Source organism: Stegostoma tigrinum, chromosome 7, assembly GCF_030684315.1.
Source record: "Stegostoma tigrinum isolate sSteTig4 chromosome 7, sSteTig4.hap1, whole genome shotgun sequence".
Lineage (NCBI taxonomy): Eukaryota > Metazoa > Chordata > Chondrichthyes > Orectolobiformes > Stegostomatidae > Stegostoma > Stegostoma tigrinum.
In genome coordinates, this window is record NC_081360.1 from 52727568 (window position 1) to 52740952 (window position 13385).

The 13385-nt window shown below is 40.5% G+C and overlaps 1 protein-coding gene and 1 long non-coding RNA gene across 3 annotated transcripts in view; one reads left to right on the forward strand and one right to left on the reverse strand.

Moving 5' to 3' along the window:
- The window catches only part of LOC132209821 (uncharacterized), a 122046-nt gene extending 120396 nt beyond the window's left edge, over positions 1-1650 (forward strand). The window contains exon 6 of the long non-coding RNA XR_009445952.1: positions 820-1650. This is a non-coding gene — a long non-coding RNA (uncharacterized LOC132209821). The remainder of the gene's footprint in view (positions 1-819) is intronic.
- The window catches only part of kalrna (kalirin RhoGEF kinase a), a 693809-nt gene that overhangs the window by 149124 nt on the left and 531300 nt on the right, over positions 1-13385 (reverse strand). Inside the window, exon 1 of one of the 2 annotated variants that reach the window (XM_059647273.1) lies at positions 707-1003. The exons of the other annotated variant lie outside the window; for it this stretch is intronic. Within the exon in view, the coding sequence (XP_059503256.1) occupies positions 707-794 (88 nt within the window). The 5' untranslated portion in view covers positions 795-1003. Of the gene's footprint in view, positions 1-706; positions 1004-13385 lie in introns of those variants that run through there. 2 annotated transcript variants of the gene reach the window in all.

Genomic DNA, 13385 nt, shown 5'->3' on the forward strand with positions numbered 1-13385 from the left:
TGACTCTCTATAGGCATTGCTGGGATGCTCTCTTACATTCCAGCTCCTCCCATGGGGAAGTTAGTCAGTAAGAACACAGTTTACCTATCTTGTTACCATGCTCAAGTAATTCAAAATGCAACCAATTCAGAAAGTACAACAATGCTGCATAGGGAATTTATCTTGAAACTTCCTGCTATAATAGATTAAACAAATCTTAAAAAAGAAAGGAATTTCAAAATGTACATTATGTTTTAAACCTTCATAAATCCAGAGGCTTTTAAAGCCAGTATTCACTCCACGTTATACATAGGAACAGCTCTCACCAATACATAGGAAACATTTTATGTCCAAATAATTTCTTTATAGGTCATGCAAGGTTTGAAATATAGAAACATCCTTTATAAGGGATTTATCACGTGAAATGCTATTCAAAATCTTCATCAATTCAGTAGGATTTTTGAGCATAATGTGCATTAAGTATTTAAAAGTTATGTTTTTTGTTATACAGTTCTAGCGCAAAACAACCCCATGTACTATACAAAAAGTTTGTTAAGTATAAAATCACCAGAAGATTTTTTTTCTTCAGCTTAAAGACATTTGACAAATAGTCTATTACATTTCCAGATAAACTAAGATGTGAGTTTACTTTGGAAAAAGTTGCTCAGTTCTTGAACAGTCACAGCTCTCATTACTTTTCACAGAAAATTAAATCTAAGAAACTGACCTCTACAGTTCCAACAGCAGCAATGACACTTTGCCAGGATCCTTTTAATACAGCACTGGCAGGTACAGCACTCACTGCCAGCTCTCATGCTTCTTTGGCTGTTCTCATGACAGGTAAACACGGACACTGAATCACCGCATTCAGCAGATGTTAGAAGGAGCTGCAGTAATCATCGTCTACTCTCTCCAGTCTGCTGTACTAAGTAATGGCAAAAGCACTTCGCAGCCAAGGGTGGAGCCAAACCGGGACTGCTGCAGAGAGCTCCGATTAGCAAACCAATGTAAACAGTGAGTGATACAAGCAACTCCGAACAGACACACCTGTGAGCTGAATCAATCACTGCACTGCACTTATCACTGATTCATGATCACAGTTCAACATAATCCACTACTTTTTACAATATTTAACCAAACGCAGTTGATTCACCAACCTAACATTGAGATCGTGACAGAATGAAACATAAATGCAATACGCCTCTATGTTCGATTCACCACAGACACATGTAAATCTGCTGAGCTACGGACAGTTTGTATCTATCCAAGGTCATCACTGAATTTATAAAAGTGGTCAGAAAGGCAAACAGAATTCAGTTCTGCACTTTTGTTTTCCAATTTCCCAGCTACTTTATAGCCAGCCTTGAACTCAAAAATGTTACAGCTCAGTTCAAAATCATTCCACTCAGCTGAGCGATCACAGAAGCAAAAGGCGATTTTATGCCTTGGCAATGTCGACTATGATAGCACACCTGAATGTGTCTGACCTTAGAAGGAAACTTTTTGTGGGCCTAGCATTATTCTGTCCAAATATTTGTGGCCTGTAAAATGTGCTGAACTAGCTTGCATATAAATTTTCTAGACCCACCACATTGTTGGGTGAGAGCAGGAAAAGTTGACATATTGTTCGGAAAGAAAACAGATATTCCAAAATGGTTCAATGCAGAAATCAATATGTGTAACATTGTCCTTGGATGCCAATAAATATTTTGATTATACAACAGTAGTGACTGCATGAATGCAGACGTGCTGGTGCCTCACTGGTTTGGGACATTGGGTGCAGCCCAATGGGACTTCATAAGTAGCAACATTTGGTCCTCATCATTATGCAACCCACCAAATTCTAATTTGTTTACTTACTGTCTGGACACACATTTTTACAAGCACGCCTATTTTTCAATGAACCAATTCATAAAGCTCCAAATCTTGCAGGAAAGTGACTAAAATCAAGTCCTTGTGAACAAGGATGCTGAATCACATTTCATAGCACACTAACACATCATGCTTCTGAAAAGTGCTCTCAAATAAAAAAAGTTGTATTATGTTGCTATCCTTAGGTTGCATTATCATTATGTTAGAATTGAATAAACTTGTCAAGATATGTTCTTTCAAACATTTACAAACGTGAAATTATAGAACTAGGTTGCTATTAAGAAACCTTTATAATTTGCGGAATGCACTGAGATAAAATATTCGGCATCTTGCTTCAAGTATTTCCATTTAAGTTGTGGAAATACAGGATGGATTCTTATGGGTACCTGAATGACGTAAGCTATGTGGCAGAATCATGTGACATGTCCCGCAAGGCCTAACTCAACTTTAGGAGCAACACGTTGCATCTTTTATGCATTTGGCAAGGGACTAGATCTATTTCTCCCTTGGCAGCAGTGAGTTGTCAGTTAAGGAGGATTACAACTTGTGAAACAGCTTATTGATGATACAGCTCACCTCATTAATGTTCAGCTTCTTATCTTAAAAAAAAAGCTAAACAAGCCAGAAGAGGGGAATTCTTGAAATGGAAGTCAGAATGGGTACCTGGCGACTTCAGTTCACTGTGTCTACCAAAGGATCTTCATGTTGAACACTGGGCACCAACATATCAGGGAGTGCTTTACAGGTACCAGCCAGGTGCACTCCACATCCATGGACATTGCCATCTGCATGTACCAGCCTCAAAGAACTCTCATGGTACATCTCTGATCAACTTACAGGATGCCTCTGCACTTCAAAGCTGTGTCTTGGACTGCATCAGCAACTATCATTGTAATGTTGCAGCAAGAACAGTGTGTACTCAGGAACAAGTACCCCGCTAATGGACTGAACCAGGCTGTATCTGCAGCCTGTTAGCTTGGTTTCATAGGGTCTGAGTGACTGAGCACTATCTGGGCAGCATCTCTGCCTTGCCTTGCTTATTTGTGCTTTGTCCTGTCAGCCAGAGATACCAGGGTCAGTGTATTGTTGTATTGTCATATTGCCACACTGTTTAGCACAGACACAAAACAGGGAAGCATCCTCTGTCAAGTCATGGGGATTTCTTTCGATCAGGGACAGCCTCCAATACCAGCCTAGGTGCTTGTACACAATCAATCAGCTGCTTGGGGCCATCAGAGTCAGGATGGTCCCCAAATAAGGAGAGAGGAGCTGAATATTGTGCACTGCACGACTTGTCTTGACTCTTTCTGCCCTATTGTGGGCTGTTATTGTCCTGGAATTAGAGAGAGGCAGTTATTAGGGGAGATGTTAGAAGGTAGCTCAGCTGTTGTGCAGTTGAGGAGGCGTACTGAGCAACTAGAGTGAGTGGTATTCAGGAGTGGTGATCGGTGACAGCAAGTGAGCAAAGCTGTGGCAAACAATAGTGAAGGCAGTAGAGCATTAGCCATGGGAAGTGGGTTGAGTAGCAGAGAGAGAGTGAGAGTGTGAGGTATCCAACAGAAGACGGTGGCACTGATGCTAGGCGAGTGGAGCAGATCATTGATCTTGTTCCCACAGTGCTGGGGATTCCTCCAGAAGGCTGAGACCACACTCATTGGGAGCGAGCCTTGGACCAGTGGGCATGGTCTAGTCTTGTAGCCTCCATTCTGTCCTGGGGAAAGTTAATTCTCTGTGACTGTACCACCCCATCCTGCAGTACCTCCAGCTCCCTGCTGGCTAAGGAGGCCTCCAAATTCTGTCACGTCTGAGACAAATATCAGGAACAGTACAGACAGCTTCTATCAACAGTGTTTGTCCGGCTGTACAATGGGCTGCTAAGGTTGGTGCTTGTGCCAGGGATGCAACCACTGTGTAATTGTTGGCTGAGGACCAGACTCTCCCACCAGCTGAGGCCCTTGAATAGGTCATTGAGCACTTCAGGCCTGATTCCCATCAAGCTTCATTTTCAGGGCAGAGGGAGAATTCAGCAGCTGTGAGGGGCAAAAAGTGACTCTGTTTAGGCCACGGGAAGGAATGGAATGGGGTAGGTCGGGCACGTCTATCAATAGCCTGTGTTTTTAATGTCTGGCACATCGTCACAAGATTGATCTCACATGAGTGTCACTTATCAGCTCGTCCACCAACACTCCCTCTGCCCAGCACCCTGATGGGTAACACCTTCCCACCAAGGTCTGAGAGCCACACTCTTGCCTGGACCTGGACTCTGGGACTTAGATGCTGCAGACTACTCACTGCAGGTTCTGATACTGCTGAGATTAGAGAGCTGCTGATCAATCAGATAGAGCACAGTTCCCAAGAAAGAATCCCACTGTGAGTTTAAATGGTTATGAGGAAGGCAGTATCAGGGGTATGCATTCCCTAGTCTTCCTTTGGATGGCAAGATGGGAAACCCAATGAAGAAACCTGATCGTTAAGAGGTGGCCAATAGCGATCTGAACTGTTTTAATCATAGATTTCTGATTAAATGTTACTGGCCTCAAAATGTTTGCTTTCTTCCAACAGATGCTGCCAGATCTGATGAGTTTCACTAGCAATTTCCGATTTTGTTTAATCACAGCATCAACGGCTAGAATCCATTCCGGCCACCTGAGCTCATTTTGCTTTTATTCGTTCTTACAGTAACATCTATTTCTTAAACGAGTCAAACATGTCAGTCTTCACCACACAAAACACAAGACTATTTCAAATGTTGCAAATTTTGTTGAGAAAGTTCTTTCTGAAGTTTAATTCTATGATTTCTCTTTAACTTCTGCAATAAATAACCACTGTTTTCTTTCGTTATTGACACTCTTCAATCTTTAACATTCCGCTGCTTAATCTTCTGTCAGTACCAGTAACCTCCAACCTCTCCATCCTGACAAGCAACAGCAATTTGCACTATCCACTGTGGCTTTGTGACACTTAGCTTCACTGCCAAGGAACTGCCTCGTCATTTGATACTTACAAAATGAATCTGTTCCGATGCTACAATAAGCTGCATTTTTGGTTATACTGAGAGTTTCTAGCTGATAGCTGGAGACACATGTTCTGCAGAAGCCAAAGATGTTTAGCATTTTCAGCTAAAAAAAAAGTTTATATGTGTACTAATTGCTGCTCTTCTTTTGTATCCTAATGCTGTCACAAAACGTGGCCATACTGTTTCATAACACTGACTGTGTTTTGGTTTGCATGGTTAACAAGGAGGAAACATGGTATTTTTGCAGATTACGTTAAATCACTTTAGCTCAATACACTGGATCCTATCAAATGGCCATTAACAAGGGCTGAGGCTATTTTCCAATACAAACATGCATAAATAATTAGGATCATAGAATATTTTGCAGATACATCTTTCTTCCAAAATCGCCACTGCTCCATCAGTTTGTTCTACTTCTGCTGGTCTGAATTTTCAGTCCAATAATTACATCAAAGAAAACGTCACCACATTTCACCAGCTGCGCAAAAATGAAGAAATAGAACTCTGTGTCCAATTTTCAATTCTCAAATATACTTTAATTGCAGTTTTTAAAATTTTAAACAGTAAATTTACGCCAGTGAATCATCTTAGTGCCACTCCAACAGTTACCTAAAAAACGACATCAGTGGCAGAACAAGAATTTGGAAATGCTATTTTAATTTCATACATTAATAACTCATTCATCTGTGTGGTCATGGTTTTGATACTTTTATGTTGACTGAGCACTAATTTTATATAAGCTTGTAATAATTTGCATAGTTATTGACAAGAATCAGTGATATACTTTTGGTACTTCCTTAAATTATTTGAGAAATTATAAAAATCCATCAATATTTTTCTTGTTTAAAGTATCATTAAACACAACTTAAATGATTATGAAAACATTGCATAACCTGCTCCCGATTTTTCAATGTCACAGCGAGGTTGTTACCTTCTAACTTATCCTTTATCCAGGTTGGAGGTTCCAGCAGCTACTGCAGTGCAGCAAAGAAGGGATTCTGAGAAGTTAGAGCTCCAGCAAGCTCCAAATTGCTCTGAGAGAACACCCTTGGTCCCTATTGTTAACAGTTTTCTTCATAAGTGTACTTGACATGAGGCGTACACTGCAAATTTCAATGGTCTGTTTTATATTCTACTTAAGCATTGGTATTTCTGGATGTGCAACACAAAATGCATGTAAGGCTTACATTTTCTTAAAACTGTTATAAGCGGAACAGGAAACATTTCTGGTGAGACATGTTGACATACCTACTTAACTGACTATTTGCAAAAGTACAAAAAAGAGGAAATGAAGCGAAATTTTAAAATGGTTACAATGCAGAATGAGGGCATGCAGCTCATTGTGTCTGCGCAGCTTGCAAAAAGAGCAATTTCACCAATCACAGTCCCCCGCCCCTTTCCGCAAAGCCTTACAATTTTTTTCTTCCATTCAGCTGCTTTTCCAATTCTCTGTTGAAAGCCACATTTGAAGGTGCCTCCATAATTCTTTCCAACAGTGCATTCCAGATCTGCAGTACATGTTAGGTGATAAAGGCTTTTCTCATGTCCCCTTTGTTTCCTTTGTCAATCATTTTAAAACTAACTATGGAGCTATAAGGGAGGAGCTGGCCAAAGTTCAGTGGTACAGTACCCTAGCAGGGATGGCAGTGGGACAACAATGGCAGGTATTTCTGGATATAATGCAGAAGGTGCAGGATCAGTTCATTCCAAAGAGGAAGAAAGAACCTAAGGGGAGGTAGGGGCAGCCGTGGCTGACGAGGGAGGTTAAGGACTGTATAAAGATAAAAGAGAAGAGGTATAACATAGCAAAGATGAGTGGGAACCTGGAGGACTGGGAAGCTTTTAAAGAGCAACAGCGGATAACTAAAAAGGCAATACACAGAGAAAAAATCAGCTATGAAGGAAAACTGGCCAAAAATGTAAAGGAGGATAGTAAAAGCTTTTTTAGGTATGTGAAAAGAAAAAAAATGGTTATGACTAAAATTGGGCCCTTGAAGTCAGAAACGGGTGAATTTATTATGGGGAACAAAGAAATGGCAGATGAGTTGAATAGGTACTTTGGATCTGTCTTCACCAGGGAAGACACAAGCAATCTCCCAGATGCAGTAGTGGCTGAAGGACCTAGGGTAATGGACGAACTGAAGGGTATTTCTATTAAGCAGGAAATGGTGTTGGATAGACTGTTAGGTCTGAAGGCCGATAAGTCCCTGGGATCTGATGGTCTGCCTCCCAGGGGAGTTAGGGAGGTGGCTCTAGAAATTGTGACGCGTTGGTAATTATTTTCCAAGGTTCTATAGATTCAGGATCAGTTCCTGCGGATTGGAAGGTGGCAAATGTTGTCCCACTTTTCAAGAAAGGAGGGAGACAGAAAACAGGAAATTACAGACCAGTTAGCCTGACGTCGGCGGTGGGAAAGATGCTGGGATCAATTATAAAAGATGAAATTACGACTCATTTGGATAGCAGTAACAGAATAGGTCAGAGTCAGCATGGATTTACGAAGGGGAAATCGTGCTTGACTAATCTTCTGCAATTTTTTGAGGATGTATCTATGAAGATGGATTAGGGAGAACCAGTGGATGTAGTACCTGGACGTTCAGAAAGCCTTTGATAAAGTCCCGCATCGGAGATTGGTGAACAAAATTAGGGCACATGGTATTGGGGGCAAAATACTGAGTTGGATTGAAAATTGGCTGGCTGACAGGAAGCAAAGAGTAGTGATAAACGGCTCCCTTTTGGAATGGCAGGCAGTGACCAGTGGGGTACCACAAGGTTCGGTGCTGGGACCGTAGCTGTTTACGATATATATTAATGATACAGACGAAGGCATTAGAAGTAATATCAGCAAATTTGCTGATGACACAAAGTTGGGTGGCAGTGTGAAATGTGAGGAGGATGTTATGAGAAAACAGGGTGACTTGGACAGGCTAGGTGAGTGGACGGATGCATGGCAGATGCAGTTTAATGTGGATAAATGTGCGGTTATACACTTTGGTGGCAAGAACAGGAAGGCAGATTATGGAGTCAAGTTAGGTAAAGGGGAAGCATAATGAGATCTAGGTGTTCTTGTGCATCAGTCAATGAAAGCAAGCATGCAGGTACAGCAGGCATGAAGAAAGCTAATAGCATGCTGGCCTTCATAACAAGAGGAATTGAGTATAGGAGCAAAGAGGTCCTTCTGCAGCTGTACAGGGCCCTGGTGAGACCACACCTGGAGTATTGTGTGCAGTTTTGGTCTCCAAATTTGAGGAAGGACATTCTTGCTATTGAGGGAGTGCAGCGTAGGATCACGAGGTCAATTTCCGGAATGGCGGGACTATCATATGTTGAAAGATTGGAGCGACTGGGCTTGTATACGCTGGAGTTTAGAAGGATGAGAGGGGATCTGATTGAGGTGTATAAGATTATTAAGGGATTGGACAGTCTGGAGGCAGGAAGCATGTTTCCGCTGAGGGGTGAGTCCAGAACCAGAGGACACAGTTTAAAAATAAGAGGTAGGCCATTTAGAATAGAGTTGAGGAAAAACGTCTTCACCCAGAGAGTGGTGGATATATGGAATGCTCTGTCCCAGAAGGCAGTGGAGGCCAACTCTCTGGATACTTTCAAGAAAGAGATGGATAGAGCTCTTAAAGGTAGTGGAATCAAGGGTTATGGGGATCAGGCAGGAACAGGATAATTGTGGATGATCAGCCATGATCATAATGAATGGTGGTGCTGGCTCAAAGGGCCAAATGGTCTACTCCAGCACCTATTGTCTAAGCGGAAACATTCTCTCCATTTGCTCGCTCCACAGTCTCTTAAATGATTTTGAACACAACTATCAAGGCCTTCATTTTTCTTCCAAAGGGGAGCACCCAAGGTTTTTCCAATCTGTTCGTGTAACTAAAGACATTCAGGCCTGGAACCATTCTGTTAAGCCTAACTTGTGTCCACTTTGCACTCTTCTAGTATCAGACATGATAGGTGGAATGTTCCCAGTCCTTGAACAACATGACCAATTATGAGTCAGTTGTAAAGTATGGCGAAATGGGAAAAATAACATTCTCAAGGTCAAGAAGTGAACGACAAGACAACCCCATGATATGTACGACTATATAATTACTGCTTAATCTCACCTCAGTTACAGGTGATTTACCATTTTCCTAGTCACGGAGAGAAACTAGACAGCAAGAACCTCTGATCTGAAAGTCTGAGCAGATAACTCTTGGCCCTAGCTACCTGCTTGCTCCTCCAGGCCTTCACCTTGGCCAGCATTCCCCAACATTTTAGGGCTTGGTCCATGGCTACTGACCTCCTACATCCTTCATCCATTAAGGATGGCATCAACACACACCAGTGCCATTATATCATCATGCCATATCTCTGACTCACTTAGAATACAGTCCACAACTTCAATACCTTGGACGGCATCATCAGCTTACATTGCAATGTTACTGCCAGGCCATTTTTTTAAAAAAAACAGGAACTGGCATCCAACTGATGAATTACAACAGAGCACACCCCAGGCTGTTTAGCTTGTTTCCTCACCACTTTGTGCATAGTTGAATACTCACAGCATTACTATCTTTTCTTAACTTTTAGCGCAGATACAAAGCCTGTCAAGTTTGTTAGCAGTGATTAGTCAAGGAGGTGAGCATGTTGCTGCGCACCATCATTCAATGTCACATGTGCAGCATGTGTTTTAGTTCAAGGGCCAGATACTCTGAATGGTCACTGGGAGACCAGGGATACTTCTCCATCCAGAGCTGATGAATCCAATGCAACCCCGTCTTACAGACCAACCAATTGTAATTACAAATGCTGGTCTTGCTAGCAAAGCTCATAACACATTAAAGAATATAGAAAAGAATGAGCCGGCTGTGTAATTACATTTTTTATACTCCAATCCCATCCTAAGAAAAGCTGACATGCCACATAACCTCCTAACCACTTGGTTTATCTGCATGTTAACTTACTGCCTTTCATGTGCAGCAGGGTCTCTCAGAATGCAAACATTCTCACTATTCAGGTGTCTCACTGTTCAAAAATACTCCATTTTTCCTATCAAAGTGAAAAACTTAATCCTTCACTACGTTCACTCTGCAGCCTCGTCACATTTGAACCTGCAATATTTGGTGGAAAATCCAAGGGTTGATGTCGAATTTCAGAACTAATGGTACAGTAAAAAAACTAATATAAATAAACTACTGGACATCAGAAAGAAAAGCAGAAATTGGTGGGAATACATAAAATGCGACACGTGTGTGTGTTCCTTTTACTGTTCCTCTTTAAACTATTCATCTATACTTTCCTGTCTTGTCAGGAGAGACCTGAAATCTTAACTGTCCTCTCTACAAAAGCTGAGAAACCTGCTTTATGTTCCCAGCACGACCTGGATTTAAACAAAAATTCAATGATCTATTGATCCAAAAAGGAAAAGAAGTGCTTGCATTTATAGAGCATTTTTCACGCTCTTCAACCATCTTAAAGACATTTTAGTTAATGGTACTTTTTGATATGTCGTCACTTGTAATAATAGGATCACATGTACAGTTCCAGTAATTTTCTGTACTGCATAACATTATAAGGTGTAATAAGGAATGGGTTCTGACACAGCACTATAGAACTGGAAAAACAAGATTCTTTCAGAAACAGAAACAATGATTCATAGTGGTATCTGATTGTGCTAGTATCACTCTATACATAAAATTGAGCAGTTTAACTTGCATTAACCAGCTTTTGTTTTTGGATGCAAACCAAATAATACTTTTTAAACAAAATGGACAAGGGGTTTAAAGTATGTTCAGCAAAAAAAACAATAGTGGCTATAAAAACAAGGATAGGCAAGATTTTTTATTGGCAGAATCTTTATTCTTGAAACCTTTTTGGGCAATCAAAGTACATTCCATGGAGATTTTTCAAATTCAAAATTGACCTTCTATTATGTGACATATTCAGTGGAACCTTTTGAGTTTAGTTGTGTGCTGTGTTATGTCTCATCTTATGTAAGTGTAACTTTAAGAGACAGGTCCATGACATCATTACTCCTTCATAGCAAATGACCCGAATGAAGGTCTTATACAACACCTTGCCTTAGGTTACTTAAGGCATGTATAATCTAACAGCTTAAAGTTAACCCAGACATTTCTGTCTGTGAAAGTAATGTTTGTATATAATCGTTTGCTGTGCTAAATGTCTAATGGATTCCTCAATACCATGATATCCCCTTCCAACTTCTTACGTTAAAAGGGATAACATAAGGATTGCCGTATCAGAAAGTATAAACTGCTGGAGATGGCTCACGCCAGTGAGCAACATTCTCACTTCAAATTAAAAAAAGTCAGTGGATTCAGTATATAAGTTAAAACACTTCAGTGTAGCAAGGGGGGAGTACAACATGTTGGATATGATTCTAAACTAAGACCACGTCTATTCAGCTGGATGTTAATAGCAGCATGACATTTTATTTAAAGAAGGCACTGACAGCATGTCCCATGTTCTTACACCAAACTGTTCCTTTGAACTTCTGGTCCGATTACCTGGTCTTCATCTCATTGCTGTTTGCAGAAACTTGCTTTCTCAAAATTGGTTATTGTATTCGTATCAAATAAGCCGTGAGGTTTTAATTCAGTTTAGATTGTGGAGGAGGGAGTCTTAAAGATCACAATATTAATTGGCACTGAATCTACTTTCATAGTTCAAGGTTACAAATTCTCATCCAGTATTCACAATTGGGTTACTGTAGTAGAATCCATCTACATTTCAAAACTGCCTGTGCTAACTGAAATAGAAAATTAGCTTACAAAATATTAATATTAAAAATAACTTATCAGTTTGCCTAATATGGTGCATGCTTGCAGAGGAAATTTACTTCTCTAATTTTCTAAGATAAACTATAATAACTGGTTATGGCGTATGATCATTTATGTATTGGGATAGAAGATATAGCCATTGAATTTTAACTTCAGCCCCAGTTATGACGCTGTCATGTGTAAACACTGCATTTCAGTCATCAAACAAGCCACTCACCCTGACATAGTGAACTGATTAGTGTTACATTAGTCACGTGTGAGGATTAGACTGGAAAATGAGCTTAACCATCTTCAAGCTGGTAAGAAAACAAGTTGACACAATTTAAAAAATAAAATTTTGAATATTGGTGTTTTAATAATGTGTAATATTTTCAAAAATGATTTTCTTTAAATCCTTTTCAGTGGTAGAGTAGTTTATGAACTAGGAGAGGTAGACCATTTGGCCCCTCAAGCCTCCACTGCCAATCTGTTTTTGTTTTAATTTACATATTTCCAATTTTGGCTTAGAAATAATTTATAACCTCATCTCTGCCAGCTTCTGAGGTAGAATGTTTCAAGGCTGCACAACCCTAAGGGAAGAAAAACCTGACCTCACCTCTGTCTTAAAATGGTAATCCTAATTGTAAATCAGTCCCAGCAGCATCTTAGGAGCATCTTTTTCTGATGAAGGATCTAGGCCCGAAACATCAGCTTTTGTGCTCCTAAGATGCTGCTTGGCTTGCTGTGTTCATCCAGCTCCACACTTTGTTATCTCGGATTCTTCAGCATCTGCAGTTCCTATTATCTCTGTAAATCAGTCCCTCCTAGTTCTGGACAGACCCACAAATGGATCCACCTTGTCAAAACCATTCTGATTCACTTCACTCAAGTTACCCCTCACTTTGCTAAACTCCAGAAGAAACAAGCCCACTCTGTCCAGCCTATCCTCATAAGACAACTTACTTGTTCTGGCTATTAATCTAGTAAAGCTCCTCTGAACTGTCTCTTTAGGGTGGCATGGTGGCTCAGTGGTTAGCACTGCTGCTTCACAGCATGAGAGTCCCAGGTTCATTTCCACGCTTGGGTGACTATGTGGAGTTTGCACATTCTTTCAGTGTCTGCGTGGGTTTCCTCCCACAGTCCAAAAATGTGCAGGTTAGGTGGACTGGCCATGCTAAATTGCCCATAGTGTTCTAGGGGAATGGAGCTGGGTGGGAAGCTCTGATGGTCAGTGTAGACTTGATGGGCTGAAGGGCCTGTTTCCACACAGTTGGGATTCTATTCTATGATCATAATGACTATGAGAAATAGCCCCTTGGACCTTCTTCTGCAATTAAAGTAGGATCATGGCTTATCCAACATTTCTCAAGTACACTATCCTGCCCTTTCCCCATAACCTTTGATTCCCCAATACATTTACAATCTTTCTTAAATAAAAAAGAACAAAACTGCAGATGGTAATTGAGATATCATCTCACCAATGTTCTGCTCAACTGTCGCATAACACCTTTCCTTTTATGTTAAATTCCTCTCATCACATTAGCTTTCCTGATTACATTCTGCACCTGCACATTATTCTTTAGTTACTCATGCATTAGGACACTTAAATCCCATTTGCATTTAAGTGATACTCTGCTTTTTCATTCTTCCTGCGAAAATGTACAATTTCACATTTTCATTTATTATACTCTTTCCATCAGATTTTTGCCCACTCACTCAACCTATCTCTTTCTGAGTACAACCTTCAT